Source organism: Serinus canaria, chromosome 1 (genome assembly GCF_022539315.1).
Source record: "Serinus canaria isolate serCan28SL12 chromosome 1, serCan2020, whole genome shotgun sequence".
Lineage (NCBI taxonomy): Eukaryota > Metazoa > Chordata > Aves > Passeriformes > Fringillidae > Serinus > Serinus canaria.
This window is the reverse complement of record NC_066313.1, coordinates 81575098-81597010: the sequence shown is the minus strand read 5'-3', so window position 1 is coordinate 81597010 and position 21913 is coordinate 81575098. Positions and strand designations below refer to the sequence as shown.

The window sequence follows — 21913 nt, the reverse complement described above, 5'->3', positions numbered from 1 at the left end:
CTGTGTGACAGAAATTACAAGACAATTTAAGTCCAATACCTTTGTCCAATTAAATGGGAAAGGGTACCCACAAATACACCTCGATTTTCTCAGCAGGTATCCTGTTTCTGCACAATATGAACATCCTCTCAGTTAGAAATAACCTTTTGGAAGAGATACATCCCAATTCTCCCATGTCCTTCACAAGCACTTCAAATGAAAATGCTCTATTCCCAGCATCAGGTGTTGCCTGCTGTGAGCAGGTAGCATTTCACCCACCCCAGGCATGGCACACTTTCTGTAAAGGCTGAAAGACCCATGATGGCATGCTGCAACAATCAATCAGTAAGCCTTCCCTTTAGGATGCATGAATGTGGATCACAAAAACAGAAGGTAGCAGAGTCAACTGCTTATGAGTTAAAATTAAGACTTTTTGCATTGCCCAGAATTTTTGCTCTTACCTGAAAACATCATCATGTGCTGAAAGCTCCAGCTGATCTTATGCCTTCTGCCCAAATTCAACAAGAAGGAGAGGGGGTAGATATGTGCAGCTCTGCCCAAAAAGATTGCAACCTGTTTGCAGCTGAGGGTTAAGGATTTCTTTTTCCTGAGGTATGCAGTTTTTGCTACCTGGCTTTAACATGAAGCTTTTGTTTTAGTGAGAGATTTACATCATGAGATTTACATAAATTGTTCTTCCTATAGCTGTGTATCTGAAGCAGTCTTTCCCCAATTTAATGCAATTTGTGTGTTCACAAGTGATTGCACACAATGCACAATTTTACTAATATAACTAAGTTTCTAGATGCACAGTGAAATTATACCAAGTATTAAAATGACCAATTGTACAAGTGAAGGCTTTACTTTGAAAATTCACACTTTAAACAATTATCACCAGCACCATTCAGTTTTGAGTTTTGGAACAAAAGAAATGCAGCCCTATATACAGAGGGGAAACCAACTTAAGACCAGCGAGTGGCCACCCCTCCTGCAGAGGCAAAATATCCTAATGGCTAGCAAACACCTGTACAGAGTTACTAAGAATAAAATCCAAAACCCATTTGTCAGCGCCAGAATGAAGCTGAAACAGACTAATGAAAGAATTTTGCAGAAATTCATGACAGTAGGTGGTAAGCATCCCCACTGTGCTGCAAAACATCCAGTGAAGAAGCAGAAAGCTGAAAACACTCTCAACTGTATAGGGAGCACTTTAGGAAAAACTAGAGTGGTGGGCTGAAATCCTATAAAATGCCAACATGGCCAGAAGCCAAACAAACACTGATAATTTGCTGCTAGGATGGGAACATTTGAAGAATAATACATCTCCCATGGAAAAGAAATAAAGAGAATATAAGAGCTCTAGACACCACTGGGTTGTTGTCAAACTAAAGTAAAGCAATACTGTCAGCAGGGAATATAGCTAGGAAAATCAGATTTTGATTATTAGTTTGTACAATAACCCTCAGATAACTATTCCAAGCAACTTTTATACCAGTCCTTTTGAGGACTGCAGAAATCAGACATCAGAAGCCATCAAGACTAATGTATGGAGGAATAATAGATAAGATTTTGCCAAGGATGCTGAGGCTCTAGCTCTGTCTTTACAGTCCAGCCTTTTGCTTTCAACAGCTGGTGATGTCTCTGCATTTTACCTTGGCAAGTTGTTAACTCAATGAGGACCACAGGTGCTGAGTAAAACATGGGTGCTAGTACTAGTTGCCCTCCTCTCAAAGGTAGAAAAGCACTCAAGAGGTAACAGAGGTTAAGTGCAGTGGTAGAAAAAGATGTGGAAAATGTATTAAAAGGCAAGTAGGTAGAGAAACAACTACTGAAAACAAACCCAGGGCAGACAGCAAAACTTGAGAGCAGATGGAAGGCCTCAATAAGCATGAAAAATTGCATTGTTTAGTATACCAGGTGCAATTATTCTGTTCGTTTCTTTATCCAGTATCTGCAGGGCTCTGGAGCATTTCTTAGGTCAGGAAAGTGGATGTGAGGCAACACAGGAGAAAATTTATTACTGTTCCAGAAAAAAGTAAATGGACAAAGGAAAATAAAAACAGATGTGGTAAATCCTGAGAAGCAGTACAGAAAACAGTAGAAAGAAGAGAAAATAAGTACATCTCATACATGACCATCTTTATAAGTCCTTTTACAGCATTTTAGCTCCATTGCCAACAGCCCTACTCCTACAGCAGGCAGAGGGAAATGAAGATTGGTTCCCATTTCTTCACGCACACTTATAATTCTGCTGAATTTTCAAGCAGCCAGGAATATAGTGAGGAGAGACTTCCATTTCATCAGGGGCAGGATGCAGAGGTTACATGAGTGTGACTACTACACAAAGTGTTCAGTCCTGGGCAGTTTGAGAGGCAGGTACCAAATCAACCAGAGACAATGGCAGAACCTTTAATTGTGTACCCTTCATGTGATGGTCTGCACCCCAGCTGAGTTCCTTTCTCTCCCATCACCTGACCTCTGGGGAATTGCTCAAAGATGATCTATTCACCCACATTCCTTTTTATGTATTTGAAGTTTGCCCCTTACCTTCTCAAGGGGCCACTGGAAGTGGAGAGAAGAATTAATACTTTTCTAGGTCTCCAGAGTTAAAATACAAGAACAACACAAGCAGTGTTGGCTGTCAATAGCCAAAGCACTCAGTAAAGCATATTCATTTCTTTATCTAGTGAAATTATATGGCTTCTAACATTCAGGTACAGAGCCAACAACTCTGTGGCACAGAGGCTTAGAGCTTTGATGTAAGGTGTAACCAAAGATTTTTCTCCAAATTATTGTGCCTCCAAGACATTAGGAAAACTTAGACCAGCCACCATTATCTGCTTGATAAAGCCAACAGAAATTACAAGTTTTTGGGCACATAAGAAACTAGAGAAACCTCACACAATGTGAAAAAGGATACAAAAGCTCCAATAATGAAAACTGGGCTGAATATGTGCTTCTGGAAAGTAAACAGTGCCAAGCCCATATAAGAAAATATGAAGTTCTCAGCCAGGAAGTGCAACACTTCAAAGAGCTAGAGAGAAAACCATCACATGTTAAAGGCCAAGTAAAAAAGATGCTGTAAAAACAAAAGCACATGGACTACTACAGCAATGCACTGTAAGAAAGGTAAAAGTCATCCTTGCCTGCTTAGTGCGACTTCTTGATTCAACTGACAAGTTATTGTATGTATAATGTGCCTGGGTAATTCCACAGAAGAGGACAGCCACCACACCTGTGAACAGAACCACATGTAAAAATCAGCCTGTTTACTGCCAGCCCACCACACCTTCCCTTCACCAGCTCCATTTAATTTATAGAGAATCCTTAACCTTGAGATTTTATGACTCTTCGATTCAAGTGAGTGAGATACCAGGTTAGGGAGATGTGTCTGAGCCAAACCATTGCCTTTGCTACACAGTGAGCGGCAGCTTCAACATGGAACAGAAGGCAAAAAAACCCAACAACCCAACTTTGAGCACAGCTTTATTTCTCATTGAAAAGCTTTAGTGAAAAAGTGGGAAAATAGCTGCTGAGATGGACTTCTGCGCTTAAATCCAAGCAACTCACCAGTAAATCCACAGGCTTCTGCAAGCAAGAAAGTGCTCCAGGACATCAAGAAGAAGAGAGCCGTTTCCAGCAGGGGGAAGCAGTGCAACTTGGTAAACTTTGTCACGTTAAGTCACTTGTTAAGGGATCAAAAGGAAATCCTTTGGCTACTCTGTTCCCTGTACTTCTGAAAAACACTTTTATGTTTCAGAAGCCCCTGCTTGCTGGAAAACAAAACACTTTTGATGCTGAAGAATGCAAATTCCAACACATCAAGGAAAAGTTCAGACTCAACTTGTCAACAATCAGTTTTGGTTATTTTTGTTAAATATCCATAGCATAAAGTGTGGCTCCACCTCCTAGAAGTAATATTGTCTTATTCTATGATTCCCTTTGAAGTGCTAGCAAGGAAGAAATATTTACCTGCTGTTCCTTTTAGACTGTGTGTGCCTTGGCTTTTCAGGGGATTGGTGGGGGAATGATGTTTTGTTCACCCTACCAACCTCAATTATGAGTCCCAATCCTACCTTAAAATAAAGCATAAAACGAATTCAAAAGTGTTTAATTTACAGAGCTGTCCTTGACTACAGCAACCCTAAGACCAACAAGAATTTTTCTTCTCAGATTTGTTAATTAGCCTTTTCCAGCAAGCATGGTTACTTCAGTATTTTTAAGGCAAAACAATTGCTGCCTACAAATGTATTTCCTCTCCTTGTGCTGATGTGTTTTAGAGAAAAAGCCAACTCAGAGCAGCTCAGCTGTTTTTCTTTCAAAGGAAAGAAAAAACAAGTTCATCTTGCAGAGGAGAGCAAAACCTGAGGAACATCAAAGCACACACTGGATTAACAATTCATACAGCTACTGAAGAAGCGGAACAGACTTTAGCAGTGTTAAATTTAGCTCTTCACACACTACAAAAAAAAGTTGTTCACCTATTTATAGAATCCTTTCGGTGTTGGTTTTTTTCCTGAGCACTACCCTAGCAGCAGGTACACCCTGAACAGCTCACTGTATCTGTATCTGAGGTGCAAAGAGCTATGCACGTCAGAAGGCAATCAGTGCCAACTCTCCACTCACACCTACTTCTGGCTGGCATTCTCTGCTAACTTGGACTAGGGCAAACATATACTCCAGACACACCTTCAGCCATGACCTTACTTTGTCAGAAGGTTGCTCTCAAAACAAAGCCCAGAGCATCCTTAAAAAAAAAAAATCCATCTCCATGTTGGCACTACACCAAATATAAAACACAGCATAATTTTTAAACAGCTGTTAATTCTGCACAGAAACCACATCTAAAACTTCTGAGCTCAGCTGAATTCCTCCCCACCACTTCCCCCAAACAGATCTATTTTCTAAGATCATGCTTCTGAAGCAGCAACATCCACCATAACAAAAATTGGAACCCATTTCCCCACAGGGTACTCAGATAATCCCAGTGCCTGGCTCAAGAGTCATTCATGGATGCCTAAGGAAACTGGATAGCCACAGTTACTCCAGGGGAGAGGAAGAGGCTGAATCTTGCTCCCCCAAAGTTAGGCAAGAGGCCTTGTCAGAACCAGTTCCTTATTTCCAGTCTTTTCTGGCAGTTTTGTGAATCAAACTGTTTATTCCCCTTGCTGTTATTGTCAGTAACCACACCAAAATATTTATTTAAATCTGAAATGAAAACCTGTACTCATCATTTTGGAGGAAGCTCAAGGTGAGAGAAAGGTAAGAAAAGAAAAACATTTTATTATTTCATATAATTGATGAAATTGAAATGTTAGCTGAAACTAAATTTTTAGTTATTTTTTTCTTATTTATCTTCTTCATTTGTTAGATATGGCCTTGTATTTCACATCTTTTCAACCAGTCAAATGCTGCAATTTAGTAAAAATATACAATGTGGTACTATAACTTAGCTATTTAAAAAAATACTGAGACAGCTTGCTGAAAGCCAGAATAAGTCCTTGCATATTATCTTCATAATTTGGAAACTGAGCAATCTATTTTCAAAGGACAGTGCATGGCTGCATGAAACCCCTTACTCAAAGAGGTACAGGTATAGGTACTTCATGCTATAGGGATATTAACTTAATCCTTAATTCATGGGTTCTAATCAGCTATGAATAGTAAAATGCAAATTTTGTTTGCTTAGACATCATTGCATGACATTGAGGATGTTTACAAAATAAAATAGCCGTATAATTAAACAACCTAAGAAAAAGAACAAAACAAAACCAAAACAGAACAAAAATTAAAACATCCCCACCACATATGCAAAATGCCACCACAGAGGCTTTGTTCTGAACAGCCTCACATCACCTTCCTGAGCACAGCCATTAGAAAAAGCAAGGATTGGCTGCTGCTTCAGAGCATAATTTTACAAAGTGGATCCAGATGCATTTCAGCCAAAACCCACAACTGCATTTGAGCAGTGAGAGCCATGGATGGCTGGTAGCCTAAAAGCCAGAGGAGGAATCATGGTTCTGGGTCACATAGCTTGCAGATCAGTGGAACTGAAGATTAAAGCATCAACAGCACATCTTCCCCTTTCTACTTAAAGGGTTTCCATCGTGCAGACATGTCAGGAAAATCTGCACAGCGTGTATATAAGATACAGTTCAGGCAGTACTGCTTCAGAGTCACAGGTTCATGATCATTGTGCAGAATATCACATTTTACCTCTTTCAGGTCAGTGTTCAGAAGCCTAGGCACATCAGAGCAGCCTGGGATGTGTACAAATATGGCTATGCTTGCCTGTCAGAAAGCAAAGACTTTGTTTTGTTCCTGAAGAAGCATCATGACCCCTGGAGTAGGTCAGGCTGAAGGTCTACTGCCTGAGCCTAAAACAAGACCCACACAGAGGGCTTGCTAAGCACCTCAGACCTAACCAGTTAACAGCAACAAGCATTGGAGAATGGAACAGATTATGCAAGGCACATCATGTTATTGAGTTAAACTTTCGCAGAGATAAAGTCTTATCTGAGATGTATGACATCAGATTTCTGGCAAAAAGTTTAAATGCAAGACTCAAAGAATGCTGTGGGGGGCAGAAATAGCTGAGAGATTCTGCTGAAGACAGAATCAAATACCAATTATCATAGGAGATGGCTTTCAAGACTAATAAAAAACCTAGGTTTTATAACTCCATAAAAAGAAACTAGACATTGTTAGGACATGCCTTGGTTTGCTGTAGCAATATCACTAAAACTTCTACTATGCCCTCAGTTTTAAAGGAAAAGTTGATTTCTGTGGGTACCTCTATTGTCTTTCTATAGAAAAGAAGTCAAATGAATACTGATCACATCTTCACACTCAGAATTAAACAAGCTAGAGTCAATTCTGCTATTATGGGAAACAGGAAAGCCCTGATAATATCCACCTGTGCTATCTCAGCTGGAATACCAAATAGGAAAAAGGATATCAGAGCTGTCACAACCCCTGTCACTGCTCCCATCATGAAAGAACCACTGAATATTCCCAGGAAAACACCAACAGACTTGAAAAATGCTGCAGCATCAAAAGCATGGGTATTTTCACCTGTTGGCTGGTAGGCAACTATAGATCTAGAAAGAGAGAACACAATGACACGTTAGAAGTGGCATCAGGAAAGATTTTTTCAGTAGCAACACTACCTGAGCTACAGGGAGACAATCCCAAGACAAAGGCATATGTGTCATTCTGGCCTTAGGGGCCTTGGAAAATGTTTGCAATGGTTATCAATCCAGTTAAAGGCAATCAATTTAAACTTAAAATAACGTTTCTCAGAAAAAGCATTTATTTTAGACAAATGCCAAAAGCAATTCAGTAATTTCAGAGTAGAAATTCCCACAGTTACTTACGAGGATAATACAATGGCAACAGCATCATTCAACACGCTCTCTCCAAACAGAAGGGCATAGAGATCGACATCAGCATGCAGCTCATTGAATATTGCTAGCACGGTAACTACAGAAGGAAAAGAGGAAAACAACACTGCAACGACTGCACGAGCTGTGGAACAGACTTTCCAGGTTGGCTAAAGCAAGAAAACCCAGGAACTGAAGTAACAGTATCAAAACTGAAATGGGAAAGCATAGTCATGTTTACCTACAAGTAAGCAATTCCTCCATCAGTTTTAGGGCAGCTCCATTAAGAGGTGGCTCTTTTGTCCTTCCCTCTGCACAGTGCTCATAGCAAGGCCCCATGAGCAAGGGGCATGGGGCAGACAAAGCCCTTCTCCAAAAGCCCTGATATTATTTTAGAACATATTCCATATAAAACAGTAAACAAAACATTGCACAGCTCCCCCTGCTTTTAAAATCTGTATGGATTGTTGACACAGGTTTATTATTTCAGCCATTGTAAAATAGTACAAATGACCCCAAGTGTTCCCTTAAGTATCCATTATGCCACAGGTGTGAACTTCCACATAATTTAAAAAGGACAAGAGTGCTAAATATTTATAATCATTCTTTCAAGAAAATTCTGAGATGAAAGACCATGATCTTGAAGATGTTCCCATAGATGCACTTCAAAAATCACACGGTGATTTTTTGCATAAATTGTATGCAACCACCAGCTGTTCAGAGCTCAGCTCAATCACAGGAGCTACTTCCCGTTTTCACACTAATCACCACTAAGCACCTCAAATAAACTGCTTTAAATGTCAAGCTGTACACTTCAGCACTCCCCACCCTGGCCCCTGACCTTTGCCAGCCCTACAAACTGATCTCTCAAGTGGAGACTTCAGCGTGAGCTTGCTTGACTCTGAAGGATGTCTACATTATTTGGGCAAAAGTTGAATCACTTGGCCAGAAAAGCATTCTTCTGCCTTAACTTATAAAACACGAAGTTTATTTGAAAGAGGAACAGAAAATCTCCCACCTAAAAAAGCTAAAAGTTTCAAATACTGCTCTTAAACTAAAAATACTGCTCCTAAACTACCCAGCCCCAAGCAATGTAGCTGAAGAAGGAAGTCCTGCTATCCAGAAAAAGCAATAATTTCATCTATTTGCCATCCTAAACTTGATGCACACTTAATAAGAAGCCACTTAACAAAAACCATTTAAGTATTTGAACAGGAGAGTTAGACTTTTCTCCAAATATACCATAGTGTCATGCCAGTTCAGTCATAAATCAGCAGAACAGCTTTCAAAATACTCAGAATCTGCATGTGTTTCAGAGAAGAGGTTCAGAGACACTAATATGACATAACTGAAAATAAAGTCCTGTTAATATGCAGCTGAAATCATAACAATAGGGTTATTTTGGAAGGTCATTAAAAATGTTCATCAAGGTACCTGGATCAGTGGCAGATATTATTGCTCCAAAGAGGAGGCAGTCTGTATAATAGAATTTATCAGACAGCTGACCCACCAACTTCATTAGCTTCACAACCCCATACATGAGATTCCTGAAGAGAAAGAAGAGGAAACATCCTAAGTCAAACAATCTGTCGTATGTCAGACAGACCGAGGGAAAGCACAAGCAACACTATTTCAGACAGGCTTGTTTGTGCTACAGCTCAGTGGGACACTGCCACAGTGTAGCACAAAGCTCTCAAAGTGAACTTTCCTTTTTTCCCAATGAAGCAAATCAAGCAATATATGATCCAGGAGACATCGTATAAAACCAGTAATCTTCTTCTGAAATCTTCACACAATCAGCACAGAGTCTACATGTTTCTTCCATTTTCCACCAAGTTTTCTCTGCTCAACATTCCCCTCAGTACTAATTCTCCTAACACAATACATAGGCCAAAAGCTCTGAGGTAAGAACAATCTATAATAATAGATTACTTCTCTAGAGAAATTCCTTGAGACACAAGCCAAGGTCACCAAAACAATTCAGGATTTCTGGTATTTAGAATATCCTTATACAAGACACAGTAATATGAGCAGGATAAGAGATTGTAGGCAAGCAAACCAACATGACCAGCTATCTTAAATTAAATGTGTGTGCATATACATACATAAAATATAGATATGCAGGCAAAGACAGAGAGTGTGCTTCATCAGCTTAAGCTTTAGTGTAGAGAGGAACTGATATCAGAGTTCACTTACCCAATAATAAAACAAGACACAGCTGTTCCTAAAAAGGCATAAGCCAAAATGGACCCCAAATTCCTGAAAAAGTGTCTCTGCATAAGAAAAAGAGGTTTATATAATTACTTCAGAAAAGTTATATTGCCCATTCAGAACCATGTAGCACACTACTTCACTTGTATCAATACACAGAAACACACATCCATTTCAGAGAAACATTTCAATTACTGCTATGTAAATTCAATCTAACTTGAATAAATTGAATAAACCAGATCTGTGCCATGCATTAGACCCTACATGTAGCTTTCTGGCAGAAGGCTTATTGACAGAAACCAGCACCAATTCATGGTGTCTTCAAGCAAGATCAGAATCTGGGCCCTTCTGCCATTAAGGGTCTGGCATATCTCCACTGGGATTCAGGGTTAGGTCTGCCTCTCAGCATAATTTACTGCATTTTGGACATTTCAGAAGGACCAAACCAATTCATAACAGAACATCATTTACTTTAAATGAAATTGACATCAATGTCTGGCTAAGTTCAAAGGAAAACAAATCAGCAAAATTAAGTAAGGTTTAATATATTTATACTCAAAAATATATGTATTTTCTCTTAAAACAATATGACCTAACCATCTCTGGAGGAAATGAGATTTTTCTGACTGTAAGTAAATGCCTGAAAGGAGACTACAAGCCTGAACAAATCAGCAATCTCTCATTTAAAAAAAAAGGATCTCTTCTCCTCAGAAGTTATCGCACTTACTTTCTTCAGGCTATAACCAGCATGAAAAATAATAGGAGGTAACAGAATGTTGAAGAAAACTTCTGGGTCAAATGTTACCTAAAAAATAAAATATGAAATTTCAATTAGAAACAGACATATACAAATTGTTAGGGCTTTTTCCTCATTCATTTTCTGACAACCACTATTTTTGGTTGATGAAATCGATAAGCTGAGCCTCTAAAACACCGGCCAGCTCTATTTGTACATGGCAGCAAAAAGCTGTAGCTCCTGCTGATAAATACCATCTAGAAAGAATAGGCATTGCATTGGTCACTCATGATCTGGCAGCAGTCCCAAACACAGTCCCTTATTTTAAATTAAAAATTTCTAGCAGAAATGATGCTGGAGAAGATCTCTCCTATTATTGTGATACCTGGTATTGGTATAGCTGCAGATGAAATGCTATTTTAGCTTACTATTTTGTGCAAATTTAGCCACTGAACAGTTATTGTAAGCCAATCAAGCCAGACACAAGACTGGTTTTCAGAAATTTGGATCATACACCTCTTCCATGTATTTCAGTAGGAGTTCCAGATATCCATGAAGGACTACACTAAACTAAAGAACAAAAAAAAACCCAGTTAAAATGCAATCAGAAGACCTTCACACATATGGGACTAACTAGGCTCTCTTCACCTGCTGCCTAGGCACAGGTTAGAAGATAAACACTACAACTGTGCCCTCCCAGAGCAGGACTCCTTTCAGCTAACTTGAGATACCTACAGCAGACAGATACACACAGACAGCTAAGCTCTCTCCATACTCTGCAGAAAGATGAACTTCTAGATCACAATCCTATGCTTCAAAGTCTAGCTTTGATACACACAAAAGGTGATTAATTCCTGACACTGAATAAAAAGGCAAATAACACATCTGAATAACTGCTGATAGGTGAGTTTTACTTCCAACACCAGACTGCCTCATTTGGTGCTTTATAGGGTAACTATTTCCTGGCAATAAACAGATTTTAAAACCCTAGGAAAAAAAAGACCAAAACAACAAGGAACAATTGCTTTTCACTAAGAAATTATAATTTTCCTTACTTTGAATTTATACAAGGCAGAACAAGGTTTTTTGTTTTTTTTTTTCAGTTCAGCTGGTCTCTGTAAATTCTACAGATGTTAGAAACATACATTAAGTCTTCAAACCAAGGCCTTTAGGAAAGCACCACATACATGTAACAGAGCACAGCTTTCTCCAGCAGTGATATAATACAGAAGGTGCTTTTGAATTAAGCATTAAAGTGCTGTTTCTGTCAGGAATACTGATGCTTGACACTGCCTGAGGTTCAAACAGGATGGAGGGGGGAGGAGGGAGGAAAGCATAGATGAAGGAGGAACAGTTAGCCAAGCATGTGGAATGGTACAGCCTCACTCACCTTTCTCAACATGTCATTTTGCTCCACGTTGTGTATCTTGCCAGGGCTAATTTCCCCTTTGAGCGTGTACTCGAAGAACTTGCCGCTGACGTTGACCAGCAGGGTGGTGAAGGGCCTGTCCTCCTGTGAGCAGCTGAATGGTTTGTCATGGCCACTCGTGGAGGGAGTCCCGTACCTCAGGATCACCCCGACTATGAGTCCTGGAAGAGAGGTAAAAACCCGTGAGGCTGGTTTGTTACTCCTGCCCTCTAAGTTCCAAAAATCATCCAAGGGATCATGCATGAACTTCACAAGCATATGGGCATCATAAACAGGTTGAAGTGAATTGGTTCTATCGGTTTTCTGCAGGGGAAGAGAGGCCCTGAGCACATCAAAACTACCAGTGAATCTGAAATATCTGGTACCTGACTGAAATGACAAACAAAAGGTTCCATTTCAGTTTTTGTCTTCCTCACCCTCATTCACACCTCGATAGTGTAAACCCCCAGAGAGGTCACACGAGGAACATTAGGACACACCAAATACATTTCACCTGCCTAAGGACAGAACCTAGCAAACACATTATTGCCAGGAAACAACGACTGCTGGAAAACACGTGACGTGATCTGGAATGGTGATGTTTGCCACATTATTTGATGGCTGCAGCAAGAACACAGTTTTTAGTCTTACAATTCTAGGCAAGTAAACAATGCCTGCTGCACAATCTTCTGTGTACTCCACAAACTTTTAAACTAAGACAGACATGCACAAAAGTCACTATATGTCATTTGCAAGCATTTTCCACATTTCTTATAAACAAAAATAAAATAAGGTGTAAATGAGCAATCATTAGAGATCAAGCTTTCAGGAATATAGAACAAATCACTTAGGCAGCAGAGAAAATCCAACCAGAAAACACTATCAATAACAAATGCATCAGACTCATTTGTAAATTAAAGCCAGGGGGCTGGAGAAGCACTAAGTTCTAACTGAGCATCATTTCTGTTACAATGTACTAAGAAAAGAACATCTGCAGAAAGAACATATAAGAGCAGTCAAAGTGGTTTTGGTCTGGTAAGTAAACAAATTGATAGCCACTTACTAAAGGCTCCCTGTTGCCTTAGGGTGATCTGCAATTTAATCCTTGTTCCAGACCACTGCAAGATGAAGGTGGATGTTTGGTGCTTTTGTTGAAGAGTCAGTAGTCAGTGTTGGGTTTGCTCCCTGTGACCCTCCCTCTGCATCCACAGTTTCCCCAGTAGTAAATGAAGCTGACCGGTAGTAACCAAAAAATAAATGAGGTGAAACAAACAAAAAAAAAATCTGCCACACATAACAAAAACCCCAAATAGACTTATTGTCATGACATAGTGCAAAGAGTAACCAAGCTGTGCCCCCAAAAAGCCAACCAGAGGAGCACACCTCATTCTCCTGAAGTTCATAGTAACAAAACTGTTTTAATGCAAGAAGATACAGCAGGTAGCAGCTGTGACACTAGTGGGAGGCTTATCTCCAGCCTTCCTTCTCTAAGAACAAAGCAGCAACATGATCATTCCAAAGTAAGTGGAATATTAAGGTACATTTTGTTTAGAAAAGAGAAGTCAATACTCAGAGAGATCACAGGAAGAAATCTCCTAAACAAGATAAATCTACTTATGAAATTTCAATGCTAACAATTTAAATACACAGATTTATAGGAGCATCTCCTAACACCACCAGAGCATTCTGCAGCTACGGATGATGCATGAGGCAGAAACACAGCTCTGCACAAAGTGACAGTCTACAGCCAGGCACCTCTAAGCCACTTGCACTAGCAGTTATGGCTACAGACCTCTTCACCAACCCAGCCAGGCAAGCAGCATAAGCCTTGTGCTGCTCTCACCCTACTCATGGCTAGGAAGAGCTACACTCACAGAAGACATCAGGAAAACTGACTGTGGTAAAAATCTCCCTAACCAGCATCAGCCAGAAATCCTGTAGTAAATCAGAATGCAAAAGGAAACCTGTACAGATGAGCTTTCACATAGCTGTGGCATAAAGCCAATTCAATATTGCTACTCAGCTGAGAATAGAGAGGGGGACACTTCTTAGAGTAGCTTTTTAGGGTCAGAGACTGTCCTTATTGAATGCATTGCAAAAGCAGATGGGAAACCCCATTATTATTGCATTAGGAAGAGAAACCTGAGAGCAGGAGGTGATTGCACTATATAACTGGCTACAACCCACTTGTACATTCTCCTCCATAATAAGATATACAAGTTATATGACAATTATATTTATAACTGGTACTTCTCATTTGAAGTGAAACATTCTATCCCGAATCCTCACTCTCCCATGGCCCAGTTGCACAGCTACAGGGAATTTTCATTCAGCTCCTACTGGTAAAACAGCAAAATGGATGAGGTTTTTATACTGAGCACCATGCAGTTCAGGAAGATGGGGTCTCTGCTGTCAGGGTGCTGTCTTGCAGCAGGATGCACCTGGACCTTTGTTGAGGCAAAAGTCTGTCAGAAGCAGTCAAGTGAGTAAAGCCACCCACAGCTCAGTCATTAAAGGAAACACGTATCAAAACAAAGGGGGCCAAGGAAGACACGCAAATTCACAGCCAGTTTCATTAGCAAAATACTTGACATTTGTTAGTTCAAAAGATCAGCTAGAAGAATGGAAAGCTCCCTGGCTTTACAAAGATACAGGCATACTGATATATACACCATATAGTCCCAAACCAAAAGGTTTTGGATATTAAAGCACACATTTAACAGAAGTCATTAGTGCTTTTCCTAAAAATATTTGAAGTCTTCACAGAAAACTATTTGTAAGAATTTTCTGCTTTCTAATGAACATTGAATCTTTTACACACTAAAAAGTTACTGGACTTGTTATGTGATTTCTACATCGCATCTCACTTGATAATACGACATTAACAAAGCTCAGACAGCTCAGTCAGCTCCCCAAGATCACAAAAAACTAAAACCCCAAATGCTTTTCAGGCAGAAGAAGCTGCCTGATTTATAGCCTCAGGAAGGGCGCCCTCCTAAGCTGTCTGCCATTAGGTGTTATACAAAGACCAGGGCATCCTCCGTAATTCTCTCTGGATATTTGATTTCAACCTTTCTTGAAACATCAGAGCTGCAGCTGAAGGACAAAAGTAGAATAGAAACAGAGATACCTGGAATTTTTCAATGGATGAGCCTAGTTTAAGTCTTACTTATAGGCTGCTAACATAAGCAAAAATTCAGTATAGCTCTGTTGTTTATTTGGAAGCAAGGAATGGCTGCTGGAACCTAGGAACAGATAGAGAGGAATCAGTACATAAGCTCTGTGTTACTCCTACCCAAGAGGTTACTGCTGAAGAGCTTATGGAGAACCTGGAACAAAAGCAAATATTTTTCTGACTGCTTAAGAACACTCTACCTCTTCTAAAAAAGAACCTCTAGGCCAAATAAATCCAGCACTGCCTTTTATTGCAAGACTGCAACAAGACAGAAAAAGCTACAAATGGGTACAAATACTTCAAAATTTGAGAAGGGCCTTACTTTCAAAGTTTTGGGTTGTGGTAGCTATTGCAAGGGCAAGTTTACATCATTGCTCAAAGACTCTTATGAAGGATTATCTCAGAAACTAATACCTAATAACCTGTATGCATGACTTACATTCTTACTTTTAATAGAGAGCATTTATGCCAGCAGCTTGCCTATGCAATGCTGACCATGCAGGTTGTACACAAGGAACATCTTACTGAGAGTGAAGCGTTAAATCCTGGGAATATTTTGTCCCTCCTGAAACAAATCACTATTGATGATAAAAAATATTAGATTTCAGACATAGTCATAGAATCATTTAGGTTGGAAAACACCTAAAATCACAGAGTCCAACTGTTAACCTGGCCCTGCCAAGTCCACCACTGAACCATGTTCCTAAGTGCCACACCTACACATCTTTTAAACACCTCCAGGGATGGTTACTCATCCACCTTCCCGGGTAATTCCAATCCTTGACCGCCCTTTCAGTGAAAAAAATAATCCTAATATCCAATCTAAGCCTCCTTTGATGCAAACAGATTGGTCAACACCAATCTAACAATACACCATTTAAAATGTCTTTGTTACTTTTGGTTTTGTTTGAGTACAGAAGTCACTGAAGCGAGAAGGTGAATTCAGAGAGACACACATAACCACGAGTGCCCTTATCTGGTAAGAGCTGTGGCCTGAGTGATTTCCAGCCCAGTTCCCTGCTGAAGCAGCCCTGAGGTTTCAGGGAGCGCCAGCTGGCAGCTGACTGCAGGAGCCAGAGGCATTCCCACTTCACATCACACAGTTTGATCAGTGAATTCAGCTTGATCTCTGCATCAGTGGAGTGGATCAATCCCTGTGCTCAAACCTGTTTAGATACAGTTTCTTTCACACACTTCTGGTAAAGAGCCAGGGCTGAAAGCTGAGGGTCCTTCCCCTCCAACCTTCAAACTGAGGGAGTCTTAGTAGAGATTTTACTGCTTTGCAGCTGCTCTCTGGGGAGGCAGAGAAGAGAGGGACAGAATCTTCTGGAAAGCGCACAGTGATTAACACCAAAGGCAACAAACTTGTTGCAATGTAGGTGAAAAAAATTAGGCAAGGCTTGTTTTTTGAAACAAGGACGTGGCTAAGCACCAGAGCAGGCTGTCACAAAAGCTGCATCATCTCCTTCCTTGCATATAGCCAAAACTCACCTGAGTATGGCCATGAGCAACCCAAGCTGTGGGGGCCTGCAGTGAGCAAAGGGCAGGACAAGACTAAACCTCCTAAGGTCTTTCTAATGAACATTTGGACCCCTCAGACAGATACCTCATACTGCAAACATTTCCTTTAAATCACCTGAACTGCTTTCTGGATCAGATCTTGGGGCTATCTGTTGCTTTGGAGCTGGGTTTTTATTTTGCTTAAATGACAGGCTGCTCTCCTAACTCAGTAAGTCAGAGCAAAAGAAATAGCAATGAGTCTCATCATAAAAGCCAAAGAGATCCAGCAGGCTAGCAGGGGGCTGCTTTTACTGCCTCAGTCTACCCTCACTTGCCACCTGCCTTGGGCCTCAAATGACCCTAAAAGCAGGCAAAAGGGGTAACCAGGAGAAATTCAGCTAATTCCACACAAGTACAGGAGAGCAGGTACTGTGATACATCACATAAAACACTTGTTACTAGTACTTCTCTTGGGTTTTTTATTTTTTTTAATGCAACAGTAGTATCTTTTGGAAGTGACACTACAGAAAAGCCCTGACAGGTGTGTGAAGCTGGGTAACATTGTCAGTGGTGTCAGTCTTGGCTTGGCAGAGTTTGTCATCCCTTAGTGCAGCCCACACAGAGGCAGAATAGCCCATTTTATGCACCTGGACACACCAGCTTCTTTGGTGATGGAGAGTAAAACACTGCTAGCTTTTGAAATAACACACAAAGAATGTGGGGGGAAAAAAAGGATTTCTTATGTTTACAAGTCTAGATTTTTCTTCCCTACTTCCAAACTGAACTTTCTACCAGCTTGAGGGCAAAGAAACAAAGCTGAAAAAAACTTGGCAAGAAGGATGAAACAAAGTCCTGTATGTATTTTCAAGGTGAAAGACTAATAATAATACACAGTGTTTATCACATAGATCATTTTTCTTCTGGATGTTTATGTGCATTAAGATATCACACTTGGAAAGTTTTACTTTAAATAGCCTAAACACCAACAAGTAAAGTATTTTTCCTATTACAGTGTCATCCTTGGAATATCACAGTCCACACCTTCAAATTTCACAGTGATTTTTGATGAAGTTTCAAGACTTGTACAAAATAATTGAAGCTTTTTTTTTTTTTGATCCAGAACTGAGCCAGTAATGTTGTATATTAAAAAAAAAAAATTAGATCACATGTTCCATACCATCTCCAGAAGCACTAGCAATGCTCTGTACCTACATTTGCTTGCCAGTGACTGTACTACCCTGCACAGGAGGGCAGAGGAGCACCACCACACAACCCTTGAGGAAGGGTTAAACCAGTGTCTGCAGAACCCCAGGCCTCCGACAGCATCTGCATTTTCTATACACTCAGCACTGGTGAGGCCACACTTTGGGTCCTGTGCCAAGTTCTGGGCACCTCACTTCAAGAAGAACATTGAGGGGCTGGAGCATGTCCAGAGAAGGGTAATGGAGCTGGTGAAGGGTCTGGAGCACAAGTCCTGTGAGGAGCAGCTGAGGGAGCTGGGGGTGTTAAGCCTGGAGAAAAGGAGGCTCAGGGGGGACTTTATCACTCCCGGGAACCACCTGAAAGGAGGCTGTAGCCAGGTGGGGTTGGCCTCTTCTCCCAGGGAACCAGTGACAGGACAGGAGGAAATGGCCTAAAGCTGTGCCAGGGAAGGTTTAGGTTGGATATTAGGAGGAATTTCTTCACAGATGGGCTGATTAGACATTGAAACAGACTGCCCAGGGATGGAGTCACCATCCCTGAAGGTGCTTAAGGAACAACTGCACGTGCCACCCAGTGCCATGGTCCATGGACATGGTGGCGTTGGATCCCGAATTGGATTTGATCTCAGAGGTCTTTTCCAGCCTCGTTGTGATTCTGTGATTCTGTCTTGCACTCAGCACAGCTAATCATCAACTACTTTCTCAGTGGTGCAATGTTGCCTGTGTGGCATTTGCCAGCTTGTCACATTGCTGCAGAAGATGCAAACTTTGAAAAATGGGAAGCAGTTTATGTTCAGCAGTGTGAGCACACAATAAATCCTCACTACATTTCAGTTTTAAAAAATTTAAAACCAGCCTTTTTCAACAGGAAAGGAAGGCAGAGGATGCCAATTCTAGAAGTCTGGAAGAAATTTTGAGGATATCCAAACTCTAAAATACTGAATAACAAGTTCAAGGTCATGCTTTGTCATTGCCTTAGGGCTATTTTAGATAAGGAAGTTAAAAGACAATAAACAAGCTGGTAGTTCTTCCTCCTTGTAGGCAGACATAGCACCATGCTATCAAGGGCATCTTTGTAATAAGCATTTTACTCACGTTTAAAATCAGCCAAACTAAGCATAGTTTGGAATTTAAATAAACAGATTACACAAAAAAGTTATTGGCACACTCTGCAAAACCAAATATCAAATTAACTTGCTGGCTTCGTGCTGCCAGACGCCTGTGCACTGTGCAGTTGTGCCTTCTCACAAGCCTTTGGTTCCAAAAAGCTCACTGAAGTGTAGGGATCTCTTTCTTTTTCATTTTGTGTCATGCTGTGTGATTTACATACTTACATGTATAGCAAAATGGTTAAAAAAAACCAAACTACAGGGGCAGGCAGGTATGCTTTATTCTGTAATGCACATTCTTACTGACAGTAGGGTTAAAGAACAGGTTCAAAGCAGAAGAAGACTGATTTAAAACACAACTATCAAGAGATTTAAACAGAAGATTGCTTTGGAATTTCAAAAGTTAATTTCTGAAGAACTACTAAGTTTCATATACAGCCTTACACTTACATAGGAGATCTCTAACCCCAGAAAAATTAGTTTGTTCCAAATAATTTGGAGGGATGAGTAGACCCTATTAGCTAGAGGACAGTCACAGAAAGATGACAATAAATATGTAGCAAAATGACAGCCAGTAAAAAAAAATTGCTGGTTTTATTCTCCCCTAGAATCTAAAATCCAGAAAAGACCAAAAAAAAAGTTTAGAAGCATTAAAAAAACCCTAAGCCCACAAAACACACACACACCCCAACCCAACAGCATCTGTCAAACAGCCTGAACTGACAGGCAGCCCTGGAAGGAGCTGCTGTCCTGTGGTAATCACATGTGGCCTCTGGTCCAAGCATGGGACTATGAGTCAAGGCTCCTGAGCCGACCCCAGCCTTAGCAATGACTCAGTGAAAGACCATGGACAAGCTACAGAAAACAATTTAAAGAGAATCTCAACTCAAAAATAAAATACCACAGTTATAAAGGGCATAGGTAATTGTCAGAGATTACAGTCTGCAACTCATTTCAACTCAGGTGTTTTCAAGTTTAGTTACTGCATAATCATTGTTTCATGCAACACAGATTAAAGCATTTAAAGCACTTGCTGTTAAATACTTTATAAATAACATCTCAAAAGCTCCTTTACACTTTTCAACATTTAAGTTTCCCTCCTTATTTGTAAAACCCAAGTAGTGAAAGCCATACATGTACCAACACCACATATGTTCCTAGAGGTGTGAGCAGCAATAGGCCATCACAAAGACACCAAAGCCTGCCTCACTGTGGCTCTCTTTCCTTCCTTCACACAGGAATGACTCCCTAACAGAGTGCCAACTGCAACTGCTCCCAGTCCCCTGCAGCAGAGCTGAAGGATTTCTTTCAACACAGACCTTTAAGCCAGATGAGTAAAACCCCAAAGACCAAGATTCTTTCCCCCAGGCACATCAGTGACCATGCTGGTGGGCCCCAGGAAGAGCAGCAGGACCAGCAGCAGTTTTTATGGTGTATAACAGAAAGCTTTCTATTTAATCCTTGGGTTCTGTTACTGCTTTTTCTCCCACTTGCATGTTAGGACACTCAGCATATCTCAAACAGGAGGCCACAAGTTCATCAGAGTCTGAAAAACAATAATGTCAAGTCTTTTGTTACAAAAAGATTTACAGTAATAGCACCTGGCTCAGGCACTAGCAAGAAATGAGCTTTCCAGTTAAAAAAAAAAAAAAAAAGCCCAGAAAATAATTATCCCCCCTCCTAAAGCTTCAGCAGAAGGAGTTATTAATCTGTCATTGCAAGGAGTCAGGCTTCAATCTGTAACCCAACTGAAACTCATTAAGCAGCAACAATCTCTTTCTTGACACTGTCATTTCATTATGAAGGCTTGACTTAAGGGGAGGGGGAAGGGGGAAGGGGCAGGAACTGCATCCGTCTTGGTACAGTTTTGGGTTCAGAGATCCCACAATAGCTACCAGGAGTGTAGCTAGGTCTGTTTTCTCACTAGAAACATTCTGACATCCCCTCCTCAGGCCTCTGCTCATTTGTAGAAAGTAACATATGTGGGGCCTTCATCCTAAAAACCATTCCTGGGAACTTCTAATTAGGGATAGGGGACAAAACAAAGTCTTAGGAGGAAAAGGACAAGAAGAAATTTGAGCAAGGTGAATGAAATAAAACCTGTCCCAGAAAATTCTCTTTGAGACAAGTGAAAACATTCCAGTACTCCTCTCTTCCCGAAGATTTTTTTGCACCAAGCCCTTTCCAGTTGCTAACAACACAACCTTCTACATGGAGAGGGGACAAAGCTTCAAAGCTGACTGAATTTTCAAGAAAACAATTATTTTGCTGTGGCAAGCCCCATGTTTTGTAGCTGTGGGCAGAAAAGCAACCAGCACTTGTAGATAAAATGGTTTGTGGCTTACAGAGAAATGTACTGACCCAGAAGACAGAAATAGCAGCAAGATGACACCTCTGGCTTTCTGTGATCATTATGTCTGACCATAGAAGCCTTGTTATTACAGCATCCAAAAACACACAGTGCAATAAAAGACCTACCCCATCTCATAGAAGCAACCTGCCCCTTACAGATGTGTTCCAAAGCAGAGCCAAGATGTCCCACGTTTCCTGATTCTCCTTTCTGGGTGACAGCTAAGAGCACAGGCACTTCATTGACCATGGCCTTCTCACAGCCACACCACAGCTGCCAATCCCACTGTACAGTTGTGCTAACATCCATCCCACTCTATCTGCTTTGAACCAAAAAAAGCTGGCAAATGCTCTTCTAGGACCTTATGGACAGCTGTGCAGAGGAGCAAAGGAATCTACTATTACTTCTTTTCATATGTAGTTTGAAATTGAAGCAGATTTTTTAGTACTAACTGCAGAAGCCAGCAAATGACTTCTACCACAGCCCGCAGTGAATGAACAGTTTCACAGCACTTCTGCCTTCCTGACTGATTCCCATGAGCTGGAGAAGAGGAAAGAATGCACTTTGAGCTGTAACAAAAAAAAAACCCATCTAAAAGCTCAGCCTGCTTACAAAAAGTACATTGTCCAGAGGTCCCACAGCTGCAGCTCCAAAACTCCTACACAGCTCATTACCACTCTTCTTTCCTCCTAAATTGGCACAAGCTCTACCTTTTTCCAGCTGAGCTCACCCTACAGTTCCTAGCCACTAGCTTCTTGCTCTGCTCCCACTACACACTGATGCCTCCTTGCCTGCTCCCAGCAGATCTCAGGTGCTGCTGCACCCTGACACTTCTGCCATCCCTTACATCTTTTTTAGCCC

The 21913-nt window shown here is 40.7% G+C and overlaps 1 protein-coding gene across 2 annotated transcripts in view; it reads right to left on the bottom strand.

Moving 5' to 3' along the window:
• SLC9A7 (solute carrier family 9 member A7) overlaps nucleotides 1-21913 on the bottom strand; it is a 69248-nt gene that overhangs the window by 25063 nt on the left and 22272 nt on the right. For both annotated transcript variants that reach the window (XM_030234807.2, XM_030234808.2), the window contains exons 2-11: nucleotides 11699-11898; nucleotides 10300-10377; nucleotides 9558-9634; nucleotides 8796-8908; nucleotides 7356-7461; nucleotides 6938-7079; nucleotides 3550-3655; nucleotides 3126-3214; nucleotides 2900-3013; nucleotides 441-552 (exon numbers count right to left, since the gene is read on the bottom strand). In XM_030234807.2, coding sequence (XP_030090667.2) covers nucleotides 441-552; nucleotides 2900-3013; nucleotides 3126-3214; nucleotides 3550-3655; nucleotides 6938-7079; nucleotides 7356-7461; nucleotides 8796-8908; nucleotides 9558-9634; nucleotides 10300-10377; nucleotides 11699-11898 — 1137 coding nt within the window. The remainder of the gene's footprint in view (nucleotides 1-440; nucleotides 553-2899; nucleotides 3014-3125; nucleotides 3215-3549; nucleotides 3656-6937; nucleotides 7080-7355; nucleotides 7462-8795; nucleotides 8909-9557; nucleotides 9635-10299; nucleotides 10378-11698; nucleotides 11899-21913) is intronic.